The following is a 22331-nucleotide window of genomic DNA, read 5'->3' on the forward strand; positions in this document are numbered from 1 at the left end:
CTTCAATGGCCTTGGGGGAGTTGTTGATTTTATTTTGGGATGATGGTTTAATGTGGAAACATCTTTTGGCTTTAGGGTTTATAAATACTTTATACAGAAGTTTGGATCTTTTTGCCAAATCTTGAATATTCTTCAAATGTTGACTCGTTATAGCACTGAGTAAAGACATAAATGGAACTAAACTAAGCTCAGATAAGAGAAGTTAAAGACGTTAAGACATTACTGAAAGAGAATTAAGTATGACTTGCGGGATCACTGAACAGTTTAGTTAGATTCTATATATAAGATGTATTCTTTTTTTGCTTCTTTTCATTTCCATAAACTGGAACCTAAGCAAGCATCATCACTGTCAGCTTAGTGATAGTGCTCCTTTGCAGATGGCAAATCTATGAATTGCAGCTTCACCTTTCACTGGACTCCAGCATTGAATTATTAACAAGGCAGCTGAGTGGAAGTGAATGGGCTGCTCGAGCCTGTGACTCTCTGTAGGCTTCCTCCAGAGTTTAAGCGACAATATTCTCCAAGCTAAGTAACATCTCCAGCTTCCGTATATTTTCTTTTCTTTCTTTCTTTTTTTTATTTAATGCAGCAGGAAGGAAAAAATCTAAATTTCAGACTTTCAAGAACTTCTTTGCAAAGAAGAAAAGGAAAGAGCCTCCAGCTCCCAGGGGTGAGAGTAATTTAAAACCCAGCCAGTCCAGCAGCGATGTCAGCATCTCCGTGCTCGACTCCACAGCACTTCATTCACCAAAGGAGGCTGGGTAAGCTGCTGGGGAAGAAAAATAAATAAATAAAAGCGGACCTCTCCCTACAGTAGGATGAAAGCATGAGTTGGCCTCTTAGGAGCAATCTCTGTCCAAGTCTGTGCAAAACAAGCCCTAATGTTGATGAAGGAATTTCAGGAATTTCCTCTTTCTTTGCTACGTGCTTCAAAAGCCAGCATGGAGAGGAGGGGGAAGGCAGCTAAGGGCAGGGGTGACCCAACCTCTTAGTCTGTAAAACTGCAGATAGCCCAGATTGTTTTGATTGGTTTTAATGCTTGAAATCTGTCCTGGCAGGTCTGACCAGCAGCGACTTGGCAGGAAAGCACTGATTGAGCAGTCATAGCACATGTGAAGTCAAATTGCTGTTTTTTCAGCATAAACAGTACCCTCTGTCATGGCTGGGTTAGAGGGAAAGAAAGTGTTTATGGTGTATTCCCAGGGTGAGATTGCTGCTTAATTTAACTTTCTTGTGTAGCCATTTAGGTATGAATAACAACAGAAGGCCTCTAGTTTTGTACCAGGCACTCAGGAGGACTGCACGTATGAGTGGGGTTTGCAGCTTGTATGTAGAATTTGCCAAAAGAGCCTTGCAAATCCCAATCTGTGTCCAGAGCCGTTCTCAGGTCCCTGAATGATGTTTTTTCAAAAGGCAGGTTTTGAAGTAAGGAGTTAGAGTAATAACAGGTATTACCTTGGGTTGCTAACGTTGTTTCACTCGTCACCTTAGCCCATCGAGCTACAGCAGCAACATTTCCATTGCACTTCTCTGCCTGAATCCGAGGTGGGATGACCTTCTTAATATGGTCATGTCTGCTGTCTAGGGTGTGGATATTATTTCTTAGCCAAGAAAACAGGCTGTCATGGAGCAGTATCTTGCAGCTTATAATTTGGCTGCTTTCCAGTCGTCTTGAGCCCCGTCCTGCTCCCTCATGTTAGCTGCCGAGGTGGGTGACTGGTTGGAATAGTTGAGAGCTCAGGTGGTTGTGGAGCTGCAAACTCACCGAGTGCCCCAGTGCACTGGCCACATCTTAGGGCTCGCAGTGGTTTCTTGGAGGGCATGTTGGGTGGGTATGTCATCCATACACATTGCTGCCAAATGTGTTGTATCATCACATAGGGCATTCAGTGTGACTGGACCCTGTGTTTCTGCTGGTGGAGCAGGTGAAAGATGTTTCCTTCTCAAGGGTGCTTGTGTCTCCTTGCCCCACCTTTCACTACCGTCTCTGTTGTGTTTATATAACTGCATCATGGAAATGATCTGGGTTTAGGGAAACAACAGTCTTTTTATTTTGTTTATTAGCGTAACACTAGCAGAGTGAGTGACCACACAACCAGCCCCTTGGGGCAAGTGGGAAATTAGAGTGACTCAAGTAACCCAGTCCAGAAAGCTTAGGACCCACTGAGCTCAGCCTTGAGCCCGTAGGAGGCATCTGGCATAAAATGAGCTGCCTGCTCCACAGGCAGTGTGGGAGAGAACTCTTTCTCTTGCCCTTAACCAAATACTTCAAGTCCAATTGCTGTTTATCTCAGCACTATCCTCCAGTGATTATAAATTCTTTCGCAAGACCACAGACCAGGAAGTTAGTAAAACCATCTTGTTTTTTAGTTAGAGATAGGGTTGAATGGGCTATCCAAAAAATTCCAAGTATATTTGTCCTATTTGAAAACCCAATCATGTCCAGATCCTGTATAGCATGAACATACTTTGTAAATACCTAGGAAGATTGAACAAACTAATCCTTTGGAAGACCTGATCCTGGAAGCCAGTGGAAATATAACTTGTGGAGGTTTGTAGCACTGAGCTTTGTAATTCTTGGCTCGCTGAATACCAAAACCAATCCTAGAACAATGCTGTTGTTTGTTGTTGAGGCAGAAGCACTGGTTTTCTTTCTATTTCTTTAAAACAATGTAATCTTTTCAAAATGTTGATATTCTGAATGCTACCAAATGCTCTTGTAACAGTCTAAGAGATGTGAAGGGAAGCAGAGGGTTGGCAAGGCTGCTTCTTCTTCTAAGCCTGGATATCATGGGGATGCATTAATCAATGGGACTGGGTAACTGTGAAGGGGAAGGAGGCATTATTTGCTATTGCCTTTTTATCTTCAGAGAGGTATAAGTTTTGAAAAGAAATGGAAAAATCTCCTTGGTGACAAAATTAAAGCACATGCCATAGGAATATTTTCTGTATTATTTAGATGGATAAAGAAACAGTCATAGAGGAGGATTTGGCCTTATTTGGTCAAAATCTTATTCCAGCTAAAAAGCTTTCAGCAGGAAAAACGCCTGGGCTGATACATAAATTATCCTTTTGAAATTGTTTTTGGAAGAGCGTTCAAGTTGGGGAAAAAAAGATAAAACACTAGGGAAGGAGTTGTAGCAGTAAGAAAGTGGAAGAGAGCACTGGCATTGATGAGGTTAGGAGGGGATTTGTCACTGTGTTTCGAATCCCATTATATCCTCAGTCACGACAGCTTGAGGGTTACTGTACGTGGATGAACTGAGCATTTGTATAGGGAAATCAGCATGGAAACACAGTGGCTAAAATATTTGGGGTTTCAGCTAACAGTGCATCTTTAGCTACAACACAAATATAAATGCACTGCCTGGAATTACACATGAATGTGTGTGTATATATGTGCTCATCTGTGCTAAAGCTGCAATTAATTCTAAACTTAATCTGATTCTCTTTTTGCCACTGCCAAAGAAAATACAATAATTCTCTTGCAAATCTACTTGATACATAAGCAGGGAGAGAGAGAGAGCAAGAGTTCTTGTACAAAGAAACAAGAAAACCTCAGCTCTTCTTGCTAAAGACTTCCAAGTAAGTGGAATGAGAAAATTCCCAAATAAATAATGTATGCTAATGCTAAAATTATTCAATGCAGTAAGTAAAATATGTCAATGAGTAGGGAACATAAATATTCACTACAGCAAATAAAAGCTAAGTGACACTATCTTTCTGAATGCAATAAAATTACTTCTATGCTGACTTTTCCATATAGAATGCCTTTCAAGCTGAAAGAACTCTTTAAAAAAAAAAAAAAAGTGAGGAAAAGAAAAAGATGGGATGACTCCATTCACTCTAGTGATGAAATAAGGCATGTGTTTTCCAGTGTGTAGAACTAGTACCCTATAAAGTAACCCAGGCATTAACTAAATAACACAGAACTAGTACCCTATAAAATAACAGAGGCATTAACTAAATAACACAGTCATTAACTATTATATGTCATGGGAGGGAGCTTGAGCTCTGGCCTGTGCTGTGATAGAATGAACTCATATTGTCTCAAATGCAACATAAGCGTAGAATAAAACTATTTTGCCCTACTGTGACACTGGGGTAGCTATATACTGATGACCACACTTTTGTGGCAAGAGGAGGGTTGGTCAATCAGATAAAAGAGATCCTAAGGCGTAAAAAAGGGAGATATGTGAGGGGGGAAAAAGTGTTTGCTTGCTTGTTTGTTTGCTTTTTTTACATGGTTTATTTATTTATTGGTAGTTCACTGTTTTCCAGGGCTTGCTTCCAAATTGAAGAGGGAATCTGAGGCTAGGCAAATAACAGACCTTGTCTAAATAACAGACCTGTATTTCTTGCAGAAATACGTTAGACTTACTAGGCTTTTTTTTTTTTTCCCCTCCAGAATTTAATTCCTAATCGCTCCTTGTTAACTTGAGCCAAACCTCTAGAGAAAATAAGCATGGCCTGCAAGGCAGCTGAGCCAAGAAATCCTTGTAGCTTGTGAGTTACAGAGCTGGCAGCCAACAACAAAAACGTATTCCCTTTTGTTTTCCACTTAATTGCTAGCATGAAATCCTAATATAAGCCATCCTTGTGGTCTTTGGGACAAAGCAGGGCGCAGAGAGCGCCTGCCTACGCTGGCACAAATTTGTGAATAAAGGAGTTGAGTCTTCCCTGTAGTGCTCGCCCTACAATGCAGAACTTGCGCTGCACAACTTGACAGTTCAACCCCAAGCCATCTCAGTTGGTTACATCTCAGTTAATGGCTATAATAGGAAGTTATTCCCTTTGGACTGGGCTGACAACCCAGAGAGCTAAGGACCAGGTCAGGAATATCTAACCAGGGTTCTCTAACTTGCCTGTGAATAGGCATGTACCAATCTAACCCATTTTTGGGTTAGATTGCCATCCTCTAAACTGCTGCTTTCTCTTTTCTGAGTGTAAAGGGAGCTGGCAGCGACTAACTCAGACAAATAACCTGCAGAAATCTGAGGTTAAATGAGACACATCTGACCCCAGCCTCTTTGATTCCTGTGCTGAAGTGAAGTCGTGCAAGAAGATATTAGAGGACTGCACCTAGTGCATTGACCACTCTTCCTTCCATTGCAGGCCCAAAGGAAACATGGGAAGCAAAGCCTTGTCCCATGACAGTGTCTTCATTCTGGAATCTTCACCAGGAAGTGTGGCAGGTGACACAGCATCTCAGGAGAACATACCTGGAAGAGTGAAAGCCTTACAGGTGAGAACATCTTCCCTCTTTCGTGTAGTTGCTTTATATTAGTTGTCTCCTGGAAAACACCGCCCATATTCCTTGTTTGATTCCTCTGCTGTGTGCCTTAAGACTTTGTTGTCTGACCTTTCTAAAGCCAGATTTACTGCTTTTGAATCACTTCTGTCTCTTGGAAGACACATCTTCAAGTATTCCTGGTGCTGTTGGCCTATCTTAGCCGTCACAGTGTGCTTGTCATGGTCTCCAGGAGTCCATCAACTAGATTCTTTCCTTAATGAGTATGTCATCTTCCATTGGGATTCTCATTTTTTACTTTATAGTAAATAGCAATACTATATTGCTTTTGAGTGAAGGCCATTTATTTATACCTCAGCGTGTTCCTTACACTCTTTTTCTTTATTAAAACATTTCTTTTCTGGCCTTTTCTGGAATTCTGGCCATGATGTTTTCATAGTACGTGACAACACCATGGCCTGTGTAAGTGTGTGGGATGACGGATATATCAGGGCATTCTCAGTGACAGCTTTATTTATATCATTATTTTTCTGATCCCTGCCAGCAGAGGATACTGTATTCTGCTAGGTCATTTCCTTCTTCCAAGGCACACGCTGAAACCTCCATGACAGCTCCTTTATCAGCTGTTCGTTATATTAATTGCATTCAAATAGCTGCCCAGCTCAGAGCACTGAGATAAAAGTTTAAGGTTTTTCCAGAGACTGGAACAAACTGTTGATAAGGCAGCCAAGGGCCATTCAAATTCTTTCTTTGCTTAGTGTGAACTTCTTATTGCAAAATACATTTGCATCATATGTTGAGTAATAGAAGATGCACAGAGGGACTTGTTCCCCCATAAAACTGCAAAATAGGTTAAGCTTCAGTTCAGGGTATTTTTTTGCACAACAATAGAAGCAGCGGGAGAAATTATTTTTATACATGACAGATTTTGTTGGGGAAAAAAATTCTTTTCAAACTGTCACAAGTCCCATGCCCCCTCTCTTCAACCATGCCTCCTGCATGGTAGCATAATACTGCCAGCATTATTTTCATAGTCATAAAAGACAATTTGTCTCTTGGCAGATTAAAGGTCTATCACTGATAAAAGCTGTTATTTCCTTAGCAGTGTAAATTAACTTTACCAGTAGAAGATGGATGTAAATTTGGCAATTTCTCCCAGAACACTTTGCTGTCTGCATTTAATAAATTTAATAAATCAAAGATGGGCAGTTATGTAAAGAGAGGAAAGCAAATTTTACTCCCTGCATTTCCTTTTCCAGGAATTGTGCAGATATATTGGATGTTTTTGACCATGCATTGCAATCTTTCTGCAGTTTGTTATTGGCCCTGCTTTTGCAGATTGTATTGCTGATATTTCTTATATTGCTGTGGGTAAGAAGGCAAGAGAGGTGCTTAAATTGTGATTGGGAAGCTAGAGGATGAAAGGCTGACTGTGTTCTCTTGCTCCCTGTGTAGATATTAGAGCTATAGGAACTATGTTCCAAAGCAAGTGTGTCTGGAAAAGAATGACAACTGATGAAATCTAATTTGCAGAGATGTAAATGAATGCGCTGCTTGAAGAGCAGCACAGAATTAGTCCTAAAATTTAAAAATCCTGTTTAATAAACAAAGAATAAGGAAAAAAAGGAAAAAGAAAAAAAAAAAAGACTGGTCTGCACATTTATCTCGAGAATATTCAGATGAGCTGTTTGAGGGACAAAATTCTCTTCAGATCTTGTCTATATTCCAGTTTTGACATAGCTGAAAGACTTAAGCCAAAAGTTTTAGCAATGGTGTTTCCTCAGATGTGAGTTTTTTTTTTTCAGTTGGAAAGAACATCTGGCTACTTGTGAGGTTGTAGACTTTGTTTTATTTTTCTAGGATCAGGGCCTGCCAGAGCATTTTTTTATGCAATCTTGGAAAATAATCTCCATAGTCCTTTTAAAACGGTCATTCCTGGCTGTCTTTGTCATTCCTGCTATAGATAGGACGAGGCTGTGATGCTGGGAAAATTAATAAGCAGGGACCAGGAGCTGAATTAAATTGACTTTGTTTAAGAGATGGGACACAGCTACTTGCTTGGGAGAGACCAGTGACGAGCTCTCAGCATTTGGAAGGGTTTTGTGAAGGAGAGCTGTCCATATAAATTTTGGGGTTGGGAACTGCTGACTGACAGTACTTTGTGGGCCAAATTGGACACCCTGGTACATGTAATTATTTTAACAAATATTTAAATTTGAAAGATTTTTTTTAAAGTTTTGAGTTCACTCTAAAATTACATTCATTTTTTTTTCTGGAATAGTGATTTTTTTTGTGTTTGGTCACTTCCTGAATAAAATTGGTTTTATATTATTTTTATGCAGAAGCCAACTCCAGTGATAGGTTCTTGGTGATTGTAATGAAATAAAATTATAAATGGCTGTTTTCTGTAGATGGCCTGTTCCTTCATATACTTCTTTTTAACACAAGATTCTGTGTGGTTAATTGGAGTAAAGGGTAAAGGTGTCCAAAATGTCACCTAGAAGTAATGCCATTGAAGGACAGTGTTTAAAATTTATTTTCAACCGCAGCTTCAATTGCAGCAGAATATCAGGCTTGGATCGCCGCCTCTTATTATAACGGGAAGGAAACTGGAAGATGCAGGTGCAGTTTCTGAAGATGATGGATTACCTAGAAGCCCTCCTGATATTTCAAGCCTTCATGAAGTTCTGACGGATTTACCAAGCAAGGTAAAAGCATCACATCACTTCAGTGAACTCCTGCACAGAGAAGAGAATTTATTTGGAGTGGAGGGAGATCTTTTTGTTTGCTTATCATAAAACCACTGCACTCACTAAGATGTACTTTAATGACATTTTTACTCAGTTTCCTTTATGCAGACACACCTATGAGGAATGAGCCTAATTTCCTGGTTCATTAAAGTTAGTTTCCACTAATGTTGGATTTAAAGAAGTCTCTGGTGAGGATCAGTTAGAACCAGAATGAATTACCTGGGTAGACTGTGAACTTGTCACTGTGAGAGTCAGGAAGAGAGAGTAGGAGAATTAGGAGAACTAGGAATTGGCCCTAAGAAAATCTGGGCGCTGTTTTCTTTATGTAGGACTTTACTGGAGCAGTTGTGGATTCTCTCATTAGGAGAGAGGAGAAGGAAGAGGAAGATCAGTTGTTATGACAGCTTCAAATGCCTTTGGTCAGGTTAGTCTCAGCAGGCAGGATAATATTGCAGAAATCACAAACAGAGAAGTATTTAGGAGTGAATATGGTGTTACTGTGACTGTACTGCTTCCAATCCCCGAACAAGCTGAGGTACCTGCACTGCACAGACAAACTTCCCGTGTCTTCCAACTCCAACGTGGAGACGTTGGCAGTTTCCTGCAACCATAGAAGTAGATTTACTGTGTTTTAAAGCTAGTGAAAAAAAATAGTGGGGTCTGTAAGAATATCTGAAATAGTTATTCTTTTTAGGATAAAATAGCCCAGAATTAGGGTGATTTTAGCTGAGTCAACAGGAAGGTAACAGTCCTAAGTGTATATTGGCGCTCAAAAAGGGATTATGGGTTATGTTCTTACTGAAGAATTGCCTTCTTACAGCAGGTGCATGATTTGGGACTTGAGTAAGTATGAAAGCATTTCTACATTTGAATATCTTAAGCAAGCTTCAACTTTAAAAAATACATTGGCTCTATTCCCCACTGAAGTATGTTGCCCTGTTGTGTATATATCCAGCATAGTGATTTTGTTCCTTGTGATTGCCACTGCTGTGGCAATATCTCACAGCAGGATAAAGCTACCCTTTTCTATGTCTGATCCCGATGAAGGGATGAAACCTACTCTCTGAGGTAGGGAGTTTGCAGTGATCCTTCCTTCATCTTTCCTCTTGTTTTTTTTTTCTCATAATTATCCCAGTATATTGAGTCCCAGAGAAAGCTGTGTGTTACTTTCCTTGACTTACCCTCTTCCTTATTTTATCCCACAGTCCTCCAACCTTGTTCAGCGTCATAGCTCTTTGAGTTTAGGTGGCACAGACAGTGAAGATGAACAGGTAAATAGCTATTCTTCCTCCTAATAAAATTTCCTGAGACAGCATGTATGATGTCTGTATGGAGCCAATACACTATGCTTTTTTACCTATTCTGAGTAAAATATATCCTGTCAAGCAGTTCATGAACAGTGCATAATAGGTGCAGGGCTACTTAGGATGAACCTCTCGTAGACTTTTGAATAAATTTCAGTAAGTAACAGAAATCTGTGCTTTGTATGAGCAGGATAGCCTGTAATGCAGTATGACTTTGTAAAGTTGCACAGCCAAAAATTGGACATGGTGTCACAGACCTGCAAGGTAGTGGGACATGAACACAGCAAAGCAATTCACTTCTTCCACAGCCCAGGACCCAAATGGCCAACAGTAGTTACAGGTTTACAGAACCTGCTCACCGCCTGCTGAACAAGGCCCTGCTTCGCTCTTCACTGGAATTAAGTGCAGGATCAGCCCTTCCCAATTCCACAAGCAAAGAGCCTGAGTTAATTTGAAGTTTATTTTGGATTATGAGAGATCTTCAGCAGCAGCAAGTCTTGCTGCAAGTCCAACACAGTCTCTTCCCTGACCCAGCTGGAACAGTTAACAGAGGTGATACTTTTGGAGAGGAGCCTAAGGGACCTTTCACCTTGACTATCCCTCCTGCATGGACATAAACCGAGTTCTGTCCACCTCATGTTTTCAAGGCAGATCTGTGAGGTTTGCATTTGTTATCCTCCTCTCCAGCATTGGTATAATGTCTAAAAGACTTGCCAGACCTCAGGTATCACTGGCAAAGGCAGCAACCACTCTGATAAAGATGCTTCAACTCAAGGGATAGTTCTTGCTATTTGAACAATCTAATCTGCAAATTCTTTATTTTAATAGTGTAAGATCACAGCTGTTTGATTCCCCAGAGCAGCATGGCTCTAAGGGGGAGATCCACATCACTCTGCCTAAAAGACGTTTCTGGGCTGCTTGTTGGAGAGAATCATTTGATTTTTCTGGAAGAGTGGGTATTCCAAGAGCAAAGTGGCATTAGTGACTTTCTTAGAAATAAAACTAATGAGGAAAAAATAACCATCCTACTTTTGTGGCTTTATAATAACTCATTCCTGCAATGTGTCTCATTATCAGGATGGAAAGGCACTTACAAAAACTGCACCAGTGTCTCCTGGTGGTTCACACATAAATTGCAAATAGCTTTTCACATAAGAACTGGGAAGGAAAACTGACGGTCTTACTGTAAGGGAGGAAGAGCCAGATATTTCCCATTTCTGTGTAACATACAGCTAAACACACCAAATGGAGTTGAAAGCTTTGCAGAAGTGATATTAGACATGACTGTTAAAAGTGAGAATTTAATATAAAAAATAGAGCCATTTTCAGGCTTCTGAAATGGAATGAGCTAGCAAAGGAAACCCACTTCAGAGGCATGGGGAAGAAAAGCCAAATGAATAGTGGTGTGTTTTTGTTTTACAGATAACTTCTGGAGATTCCTCTAGGCCCATTAGTCCTTCGTCCTCTGCTGCTGTCAGTGCTCCAGGCTCACGAGGCCGCAGCTTCCTGCCCGTTGACTTCACCATCCCTGCCAGTCCCATGGGCTGCCTGGACACCTCGGCAGCCAGGCACAGGATTGCCATAAACCCCCGGAAGCAGAAAGGCTTTGCCAACAAGAACCAGCAAACCCAGGTAGGTCTTTTCTGGAGGAGAATCACTCTGCAGAAGGAAGTGGATGAAAATGCAGCGCTGAAGGAAAAAGCTAATTGTGGGGAGGCAATCACAGATCCAGAAGTGATGATAATGTGTCTGGCTTGCTCTGTTCTGTACAGGCACCTGACTAGGATGACACTTTAAAACATGCTTATTCCCTCAAAATACATTAATCCCAGAATATTTCGGAGATTCGGGAGACATCAGTGGCCTGCCTTTGATATTTTAAAACATGGATGATTTCTAAGTTCTTAATTGGAACAACACGTTACCTTACCCACAGTGTTGGTAAATTGCAGTATGGGGATTTTGTCTGCATATATTGTGTATTCATAAATATGTGTCTGCATATAAAACATAAACTTTGTGCATAATTCTTTAATTAAAACATCTTACTGCACCATACTAGGTGGACCAGCTGGAAAATGAAGCATGTTTTCCTGCAACTCCAGAAAAGAAGGGAAATTCTACAGAATTTCTTGAGAGTGACCAACATAAAAATGATTGGGAAGGTAATGCAGATTTATGAATTGCTAGCTTTATTGCTTGAACTCTTCTACACATGGTTAACAATGAAAATCCTATCAAGCTAGGTACCTTTCTTGGTTTTATACCATAAACCCAATCTTAGTTGCTAAAGTGTGATGAAGAAAATGTCATGTGCTCCATGTTGGCCTGTGTCTATTATATCTTCTGTTGCTACCTCCTCTTCATATTCTTTGAATAATAGCTAACTGTTAGTAGTAAAACAATTATAATTGCATATTATAAGAAGAACTGAAATTTCTCTAGAATGTCATACAACCTTTTATCTTTAGCATTGTATTATGTGGTAATGCTATGTATGTACATATATATGCATAAATACATGGGAATCCTTGCACCTTGACATCAAGGAGACTTGGGATGTGATGCTTTGAGATTTTAAGCGTTTCAAATCCAGGGGATTAGTGTCTGCTGTTTGGATATGAAGCAGATGGGCACTGAGGACTGCTGCTGTTTCAGAGCAGTGAGTGACAAATGGAGCACACAGTTATCATCTATCTGATAGTTGGGCATCTATGGCTCATTCATAAAGGGCTTTGAGATCTGTTGGTGTAAAGATCTGTACAAGATTTGTGTAGTATTATCTGTGATTCCCAATGCATTTAACATGGACTGTGAGTTCAGTCTTGAAGGACACAGCTCTCCAGGCCAGGCTCCATCAAAAAAACAAGAAATGTCATTCTGAATATCACAGACCTGAGACTGGCCTTGCAGCCCTGTTGTTTGCTGTCATATATCTATCCTGAATTTCCCAGCCAGAAATCTGGCTCACCTCAGTACACCTCACTGGGTCTCAGGTGCCTAGAGAGGGTTAGATTTATGGTACACACTCTGCATGCTTGAGGTAGAGTAAGTTCACACCCCAGAGCAGGTGCATGCCCAAATCACCTGTAGCCCAGGAGCCTGCTGCTTCACAAATCTTCAGACTTAGTGTGTGTGGACAAATGTCAGCTGTCCAGACATTCAGCAACCCTGAAAATGGTTTTAATACCAGTTTAGCAGACAACAACATTCAGTCATTCCTAGGCTTAGATATATTCAAACTACAAAGTATTAGTTTCACCAGCTGGGCAGACTATTTCTAAATATACTTTTAGCAGCCTTGTAATGGCAGGTAAATAGGGGTAGCTCATGCTAAATGAGTGCAGTGTCTGGAATGAATTATGAATATGGGTGGTCCTTGAGTAACCTTAAAATGCACACTTCTATTTAATAAAGGCTTATCAACCCAGGCAGTACATGGTGCAAGGAGAAGTGGATTTAAGGAGACACCAACTGTAACAAGTTCCAGTGTTGCTGCTCCTGACTCTCGTGATTCCACGGTAGTGGTAGAAGATTTCTGTGCTCTGTTGCAAGAGGAAGCATGTCCTGCAGGCACGGGCTGTCAGAGTAAAGCAGCTTCTCCAGCGAGCATGGAGGAGCCCCAAAGAGCGGAGGTGCTGTTCTGCTTGGGTGAAGCCGCTGGTGAATTGAAATTACATCAGGAAAATACCAATGCTGAAGTGTCTGCACTTTGTAAATCTCAACACACGGAAGCAGAAGCTGTTTTGTTACCAGACATACTAACAGATGACTTGTTTAGCAAGGGCACGGAAACTCAGGACATAAGTACATTGGCAGATATTGCACAGACGTCATCAGCAAAATCTGAGAGCCACAAGGACAGAGACTGGGAAAAGGAGGATCCACCATTTACTGGCAAAATAGAAGCTTGCCTGGGTCCTAGTGAAAATGAGTCCATCCACTCCAACTCAGATCCAGCACTGACCATTTCTCAGGTTGCTCTGCCCAATTCAGGGACTGCTTTTGAAGAAGTGGCAGTGGCTGTTTTGATTACTGAAAACAGTTCAGGAACAAGAAATGATAAGGAAACTTGTGAAATTAGGGAAATGAGGTCATACAAAGGCAATGCAGAAACCAAAAGAGATGCTGCTGCATCTGTCCTGGAAGCAGATTGCATGCTGACCCCTGCTAAAGTGGATGCATGCTTCAAAGCAGAAACTCCTTGTCCTGTTTCAAAGGGTAACGAAGACAGTCAGCAAACCAGCACACCATATACTTTTGAAAAACCGTCCATTGGATGTCTGGCCTCCTCAAGTTTGTTTGGCTTGAAGAGTAGTATCTCTTCTAATAATGACAATAAGGAGTACCAGTTAAGCAGTACAGCTTCTCACACAAAAACAGTGAGAGAGAGCCCAACTTTGGAAGAAAATATAAAAACTCCACTAAAGACTGCTGCTGCTAAACCAGTCAGATTTACCATTGCACCAGCATGGCAAAGATCTCTCTCCGGGGGTTCAAATTCAAAGGAAGATTCTTACAACAGAAGTTCCCCAACCTCCCCTATAAGACCAGAGTTGTTTGAAGGCACAACAAAAGAGCACACACATTTTGATGCTGTCCTACAGGAGTCTGCAAAAAACAATTCCAGTAGATGTGGTCGTGATATTAAGGACAGTGACAGACATTCAAATTCTTCCTTGGAGTGGGCTGACCACGAAGCACAAAGTGTTGAAAACCCGTTTGGTGTCAGACTACGGAGAACATCTTCATTACTGAAGTACCAGAGTGAAAGTCGTGCCGAGAATCCAAAGCTAATCCCCTCAGCTGCTCCCGCTGCTCCTTCGGTGTCTGTCAGTGAGGATCAGAAATCAGCTGGCTCTGGGAAGCCATCCCCAGGCCTTCCTGTTAGCACAAAATCATTTGTTAAAAAATCAGATCTCCTTGAAGACAAAAATCCGCCCAAGGCAAAATCTGAAGAATTGGCAAAGAAGGAAAATGGTAGTAAACCTTCAGGTATTTACACTGTTTTTGTCCAAACATTATAGAAATTAATGGCCTTCTGGGACACTTGGCAGAGTAGCAAACAAAAGAACTCTCTTGAACAGCCCTGAGCTCATCAGCACTGTAATTTAATTGGTTTAATAATTTGGCCAGTTAGGGGAGTTCTTGGTTTATCTTAATGGTGGGTGTATTCCAGCAAGAATAACAAGAGAATAACAGCTTGAGGGCATCTGAAATGTTTTTGGTATGACCTGCTTCTACAATCAGCTAGAGTTTTTACATTGTTTTTTAAAACTTGCTGCTGTTTTGTAGTTAATTTTTCAGATTATGACAGCTAAAACTTAACTAGGAATTGTATTAGGTGTGATTTTTTTTTTTCTTCAATCGCTTGATTTAAAATACTAAAAAGGTGAAAGGGCGTGTTTTCCTGCCTATATGAAAAAATAATGGCTATCAAAATCATTTAATCTGCAATGTAAGGATGTTGTTTCAAAGGGAAAATCTGGGTTGCGATGGTCTCAGTGGGAGTTCTACCATTGACTAAAAGGGAAGCATGGTCAGGCCAAAAACTCCAGGATAAACAGAAAAACAGTTATTGCCAAGGACAGAATCATCAGAGAAGGTAATTTTATCTCCATGCTGTTCAAAGGGTATTACAGATGCTGAAGGATTTAAAGCACAAAACACTAGCTTTAGGCTGACTTGACCTAAATCCCTTCCTCACTTAAGAATTTTTTTTTTTAATAGAAAAAGTCTCCATTCCACATTTGGAAACTGCTTCCTCTGAACCAGCTTGGGTCTCCATGGCAAAACTAAAACAAAAAGGTTTCCAGGGCCACCCTCTTGCCAAAGAACATAAAGCTGAAGACAAAGCATTGACCAACACGGATCGCAAGGAGGTAGAGTATAGACTAATGCCTCTCCCTGAGGGCTGCAGGGAGTTGCAGTAGCTTTCCCAGCACTGGTGACTTAAAGGCAGCATCCAGTGCACTGCCCTAGAGACTATTTACTGGCAGTTTGGTTCTCCACTGCCTCTGCACAGATTACCTGTGCAGCCAGGGCAAGCCCTTTGCTTGCCCCATCTCTAAGACAGAGGGGAGAATCTGCTTGCACGTTTTGCAAGCCCTGTGTTTATAACAGCTGCCTTCTTTTTCCCCTCTGCCTCCCTCCCGCAGGCTGTTCCCAGCCATTCCGTACTGGCTTTCGGTGCATTCCTACAGTCAGGTTTTCAAGCTGCTTCCAGGACTCTGAGGGCAAACTTTGAGTGCAGGTGCCTGGTGGGTTCCTCACTTGCGTTCATTTCTCCTCTTCCCTCTCTTGTAGCCAGTGAGTGAGAACGTGTTGAGGAAGAGCGTGCCTCCCACCTTGAGCTCACAGGAGAAGAAACAGCAGATGAAGACTAGCGTGTCTGCTGCAGCAGGTATTCTCTTTCATTTGCATCTTTACATAGTGGCTGCAGTTTTCACCAGGAAACGGTGAAGGTGGTCGTAGCAGGGGGCAGATTGCTGCTTTTTTGGTAATCAGCACACTTTATACAAGGGCTGTTCAGAAAATGGTTTGCATATAAGACAATGCACTGCCTTGCTTGCTTGCCAAGGAAGGCGAAAAAAGAACTTTTATCTCTACTGCCAGTTCATGAAGGACCATATAAACAGTACGATGATTTACTATTGGTAGAGGTCAGTACTAAAAAGTGTTTTCCAGGGAGCAGTTGAAGTTGGACAGTGTCCAGAAGAAAACAGCAAAAAAGGTCAGGTCTTCTGGACCTGCAGTCATCAGGAAGTGCTGATGGGAGTGGAGTTGTTTAGTCTAGAAAAGAAGACTTAATTTCCTTCAGAGTGAGGACTTAAAAATGCGTCAGGGGAGGCTTAGCTTAGACATTAGGAAAAGCTTTCTAACAGTAAGGGTGTTGAAGTGTGACACAGATTGCTTGTAGAAGGTGTGCAGTTTCCATTGCTGGGTGTTTTTGAAAAGAGGTGAGTTCAACGTGCGTCAAGAATAATTCAGGTAGAGTCAGTTCCGCCCTCGGGAGAGCAGGGAAATTGGATGGTCCCTCTTCTCTGTGACTGCAGAGGGATGCAGGGGAATAGTGTGACTCAGACATCGTGACTCACAAACCTCTCCCAGGGCTGCTGCTGGGCTGCAGCTTATCCTCCCCTGCGTGCTCAGCGTGGTGCCAAACCTCAGAGACATGCTCCAGCTGCATACAGATAAGCCAGTTCTTCAGCTGTGAAAGCATTTTGTGCCAGCTGAAAGCTACTGATTTCAGGTGCTCCTTAAGAAAATAAGATCTGCTGCACTGTGTTAGAGCAGTGGCTCGTCTGATCCACGCTTGTGTCTGCCCCTGGCAGTAAGGGATGCTGTCTGGAGAGATCCTGTTTTTGGGTTCTGTGAACTGTCAGCGTTTTCTTCTCCCTTAATGTATGGTTGAGGTTTTGTGTGTGATGCACACATCCTGCACTCAGCAGCAAGAGGAAGGACAAGCGAGTCCTTCCTCTAAGTCTGGAAGAGAATTTCAAGAAATCAGATCCTATTACTATACTGAGTGTGAGTGTTTTGTTATGGCTGCATAGCAGCCCATGTTATAACTAAGGGGAGATTACATAGCCTAAATCTTCTCTTTCTCTCTTTTGACCCTAGGCACAGTGAGGCATGTCCCAAAGCCTGTCTGCCCTCAAATTTGCATGTGCCACCTGGTTTTTGTTTTACCCTAAGCTGTTGAAAGCATGCAAAGGAGTTTGAGACTCACTTTTGGTTATTACAAAGAAGAAAGTCTCCCAAAGCGTGCAAGTCCCCTTCCAAAGTCAGATTTTCAATAAGACATAAGTTCATTTCTGACAAATGTAGTGTGTATGAAGAGCTGCAGCCTTTTCTTACTGGACAGTATACTTCCTCCAGTAGTCCTAAGTAGTTTGCCCCTTGCAAGAACTACCAGGATTGTAAAAAACACCAGAGACCTCCTGAGCAGAGGTAAGAACTTCTGTGGCTTTGCCCAGGGGTGTGACTAGCAAAGCTGAGGGCATTTTTCATTAATTTAAATACAGGCAGGCTCAAAGTCCATGAACTTAACACAGCTGAAGGTCCCCATATGGCCTCTTGCGCTGGAGCACAGCAGTCTCATCTTGTCTGCCACATACTTCACACCAATTAATGAAGAATGAGAAAATGTTTGGGTATTTCCCAGGCTCTGACTTGCACATGGAGATATAATATTGCCTGGTTTGGAGTGGAGGGAGATAGCATGCACAGTATTGACAGACTTGTGAACTGTGTAACAAGAAATGAGAGGTGCTTCTGTTCAGAGCTGCATTGCAGGCAGTCTGTCTGAAGACATCCAGCTTGAAAACCTCCAAACAGGATGGATGGAAGAGGCCTTTTGTAAATGGTTGCTTGACACCAAACTAGCAGTATTGCCTGCATTCCTCCTTCCTTTCTGAGGATGAGAGGCTTATGTTAGGCTGCAGGAAAAACAACATTTAAGCCCACAAGCATCCGACCTTCTTGGTTTACAGATCCAAGAACATAAAACATTGATTTGACCCTATACTTAATAACGTTGCTGGAGTAGGAATATTTGTGCTCGACTGAAAACCAAAGCTTTAGACTTCTCATTGTTGAAAAACAAATACCAGTTTAACGCCACAATGAACCTTACCCTGCAAATGCTCAGCTTATTCTTTCCTGCACGCTCAGGATTCACTTCTAGATCTTCTTGCACTCAGACCAGAATAACCCTGTGGAACTCCTTACTGTGTGCTGTCCTGGCAGCTAAGAGCTTGAAAGGAAGGAGAGCAGAAACAAGGAATAAGCCAAGAATATGAATAGCAAGAATATCTGGGACTATAATCTCCACACATTTGAAGAGTTTGGAAGAACTTTATGTGTCAAGAACTAGATACTTATCTCTTGTGCCTCAGGAGAAGATTCCTTTCAGGGCAGATTATTCATTGGCAGTTTAGAATCAGTTTTTCCATTGCAATAGTTAGTCCTAGCCATTGTTGCAGCTGGACCAGTTTGTGTTGGCCATACCCAGATCAGGAATTTCTCTTGACTTTTATTGAGTCACAGACATTCTGGATTGTGAAATGATTGTGTGAAAGTAAGGAAAAATCGGCAGAAATTGAGTTTTGACCATTTAGCCTTCTGCTGAGTGATGGATATCTTCTTGTTGGCAGGTAAAGTTGGACCTATTGCTCAGGAAGCCTCTGTGATTCCTGCTATTGAAAAGGAAACACGACCCTCCTCTAACCTGCCAATGACATCATGCAGCCCTGTTGAACCACCATGGCTATCCCTGGCCAAGAAGAAAGCCAAAGCATGGAGTGAAATGCCCCAGATTGTACAACAGCAAATGACCTGAGCATCCTGCTTTATATTGCCAATAGCTGCATTAAGTCCCTTTAATCACTTCTTTACTGTGACTATTTTTGAGAAATAAGAGCCTTAGAATTTCTGTCCATACTGTTATATGTAAACAATGAAGAAATACCATTGAGGGCTTAATCTGAAGTAGCAAGGAGCTGAGTATTTCCTACTACCAAATACTAGGAACACTTGATCAGTTTGTTATGTACTTACATGGTTGACTAAAAGACATTTATGCACTAAGAAGATATGCTTCAGGCTTTTTAATGTTTCCCTTTCAAAATATATTTATAAAGTTTCTACTAACCATACAGTATTTTATGAAATTTGGCTTTGGATGGGAAATTAATGTGTGCTTATAAAATAGATGTACTGCTCCGCACTGACACATCATGACCCATGGGCACTGATGTCATAACACTTCTCTATCTGATGCTCTGAGACAGGCAATCTGACCTTGCTTCTCATTGTTAATGCATCTATTTTATGATAGCTATAGGATACAAACAGTAGTGTGAGGTGGAGTGATTCTATTTTTCAGGTGGTTTCAAAACAAGGCATTAGCCCTTGGGCCTTGTGCTCTGGTGGCTGTTCGAGTAGCCCAGAGCCAGCACCTCCTGCGCTCTTGCATACACTAGAAAACCACTTCTTTCAAGAGCACCCTCTGTTCTTGGCTGCACTTTTAGAAAGCTGGGATAATTACAGATTGGGCCTTATATATATATATATACATATACATATACATATATGTATATGTATAAAAAAAAAAAAGTCCTTTAATTATGACAAGAAGGGTTTTTTTCTGTGTGTGAAATTCTTCAGTCAGTTGTCACTCCTGAAGAGTGTGTTGGAGAATGGCAGTAATTACAGTCCAGAAGGTGACATCTTTGCAGCAAACACCACTGCTGTCGATGTTCATATGGCTATGTATTTAGCTGTATTTACTGTAATTTATGAAAGGTCATCTCATTTCCTCCTTGTCTCATCCTTTTTTTTTTTTTTAAACCAAAAAATCAACATCCATCTAAAAATGTGCATTTGGGAAAGGATTATTCTTTTAGGGCCTAGCCTCGCAGTCACTGAATGAACAGGAGTTTTGCCATCGAGTTTGAAGGGAGCAGACATTTGAAAAAGAAATTTGGAAAGCAGTGGTAGCAGTTTAAATGGCAATGATACTTACTATTCCTTTTTCTTTTTTCTTTTTGCAGAATTGCACATTTATAAAGTAATTTTTGTTTATAGTCAAGGCAGAATTTGAAGGCTGACTTGGCTGATGGACTGTTTTTAGGTAGGTATGCTTAAGGAAAATGTTTTCTATTGCTAAGCTTAGCAACAAAGCAAAAAATTTGGTTTCAGATCAGCTCATTAATAGGAATTTAATCTTACAATTCTGTCCCAAATTTAAATATCCCAGAATGGTTAAGGTTGGAAAGGACCTCTAGAGATCATCTAGTCCACCCCCCTGCTCAAGCAGGGACGCCTAGAGCACGTGGCACAATATATAGCTTTTGAAATTTGAACATAGTATTAAATAAGAATGGACTGTGAAATATTTTTATATAGGTGTAAACTTAATAAAATAACTCCACTGAAGCTATAGATTCTGCTTATCTATATTAACTCCAGAAAGAGTAAGGGTTTCACAATCTGGTAATATCCAGTCCTATATAACTACTTGTTTCTCTCTATTTTAAGAAGCATATCTTCTCTTGCAAAGAACAAAAATATTTGTATTTCTCTGAATAATGTAAAAGAACATACTAAACTTTAATTCCTGAAGTTTTGTATAGCTGACATCCTCTCACAAGCTCTCTGACCCTCTGTAAAATACATGCTTTTCTATATTCTGCAAGTTTTCTTCTCTTTGTTACTATGGATTGCGTTCCTTCACCTAAAGTGCTGCAGGTGATACTAAAATCCCTCTTCCCATGTGTTGCTTTTGATCTTAATATTGATTGTCTGTTATGTTGAATATGTATATATGTTTTTTTTTTAATCCTTGCCTTGAAGGAGCCCTTTTTGTATTCTATTCCTGTATTTGATTTACTATTAAACACCGCTATCAGTGATGGTGATATAATTCCTGGGAAAATAAGAGTAATTGATGGTCTTCATTTACTAAGGAAAAAAAAATGTAAAAGGCTTTGGACGCTATAGAGGCTCTATATGGATATACTCCATAGATCTTATTCTGGGATGATTTAACCGTGTGGCCTAGGATTGATCAACAACCTTCCTCGGATACTGTGGTTATGGACTCAGGAGCTTTTCTAGATCTATTTATGGGAGTTTATGGGACTTTAAAAAGCCTGAGCTGATGGCCCTCCTTTTCTGGAGCTACTGCTCCTCCAGCTCGTGGCTTGGCTTGAAGGCCAATGCTCCTGCTGTCTCAGGAAGCCTTGCAAATACTCGTGTGAAGGTGCTTGAGTATTGCTGAGACAGGACACAGTCTCTGTCTTTGAAAATAAGCTGCCCTGAAGTGCAGAGGTCATTGCAGAACGTTGCTGTGGGGTTTTGTGGCTTGAGCCTCAGTCAGGGATGCGGGAGGCTCTTCCTGGGGTTCCTGTGCACAGTGCAGGCCCTGGGCTCTAAAGTGACTTCTGTGCGAAGTGACAGCAGAGGGTGCTAGTGCCATCCCCAAGGAGCTCGCAAGGGTTCGCGGAGCCATGGAAGGCTGATTTCAGTGTGCATTCACTTACAGATACGCTGTTCCAGCAGCAGCAGGCTGGAGGCTCTCACTGATCCAGAGAAGAAGAGTCTAAGTGGGGTGGTGTTTCTCCTTGTGACTTGACTGGGTTTAATGAACTATAGGATACAGGAAAACGCTTCATCCAGTTGGTACAAGAAGCCAGTGAGAATTGGTGACAACCATGGGGAAAGACAGCTTGCATGGTGACTTCAGTCCTGTGCAGGAAGATGTGTGAACATAACCAAAAAGGGCATTTGCAGTTTGGTATTTTAACGCTGCTGCTGCCTGGCTGGAAGCCGATCATCCCAGCTAGATGCAGAGTCTGATGCTTTTACAAGAGAGACTGGAGAGACAAACAGCAACTTGGCAGACACGAGGAGGGTGAACACGGTGATTCCTGCTACACTGACATTGAACTAACTGCACAGGCTCGGGCTAAAAGAGAATCTGCTACCAACCAGCTGTAGTGTTGGAATTAACTAGGTTTATGGACAAGAGGAATCAGACCAAAGAAGGAAAAAGACTTGAAAACCTCCAAGCCACACACTCTTGCCCCAGCACAACTCTGACAACATAGTCATTACTAGTGAGTACACATCATCTTCAATAGCCCTAAATAATTCACTCTAAAATACACATATGGCTCCAGAGCCAAAACTCGTTTCAATGACCATAGTTAGAAGGAAGGTCTTGGAGTATTTGGGAATTATTAACCACACTGAAAGCACTAGCTTTTTTTCATGTGAGAACGTTTGAATAGAGAGGGTCCCCTTAACTATTATTATATTGTGTCTTTTTAAGTGCAGTGATTTAGAGTATTAAGTGTAGTTAGTTTGTCCAGAAATATTACAGAAGAAGTTCTAAGCTTAGGAAGGCAATAACCGCTGAATGGTCCTACCAGCTCTGGCAAGTGCTTTTGAGACTGCTAGAGGAAAGACACTGGCCTTTGAAGATACTTCGTTGTCTACAACCTGTTCTAGAACTGGTAC

General features: G+C 41.3%; 1 protein-coding gene across 1 annotated transcript in view; it reads left to right on the forward strand.

Annotated features, from left to right (window-relative positions):
- The window catches only part of LOC104580051 (uncharacterized), a 36872-nt gene extending 17735 nt beyond the window's left edge, over nt 1-19137 (forward strand). Inside the window, exons 3-12 of the mRNA XM_088527436.1 lie at nt 590-761; nt 5116-5245; nt 7801-7959; nt 9207-9272; nt 10728-10937; nt 11368-11470; nt 12723-14300; nt 15036-15187; nt 15612-15708; nt 18464-19137. Coding sequence (XP_088383562.1) covers nt 590-761; nt 5116-5245; nt 7801-7959; nt 9207-9272; nt 10728-10937; nt 11368-11470; nt 12723-14300; nt 15036-15187; nt 15612-15708; nt 18464-18648 — 2852 coding nt within the window. The 3' untranslated portion in view covers nt 18649-19137. The remainder of the gene's footprint in view (nt 1-589; nt 762-5115; nt 5246-7800; nt 7960-9206; nt 9273-10727; nt 10938-11367; nt 11471-12722; nt 14301-15035; nt 15188-15611; nt 15709-18463) is intronic.
- Nucleotides 19138-22331: the final 3194 nt, after the last annotated feature.

The sequence above is a fragment of the Tinamus guttatus genome, unplaced genomic scaffold (assembly GCF_059628265.1).
Source record: "Tinamus guttatus ecotype Peru unplaced genomic scaffold, ASM5962826v1 Tinamus_guttatus_pri_ptg000287l, whole genome shotgun sequence".
In the NCBI taxonomy this organism is placed as follows: domain Eukaryota; kingdom Metazoa; phylum Chordata; class Aves; order Tinamiformes; family Tinamidae; genus Tinamus; species Tinamus guttatus.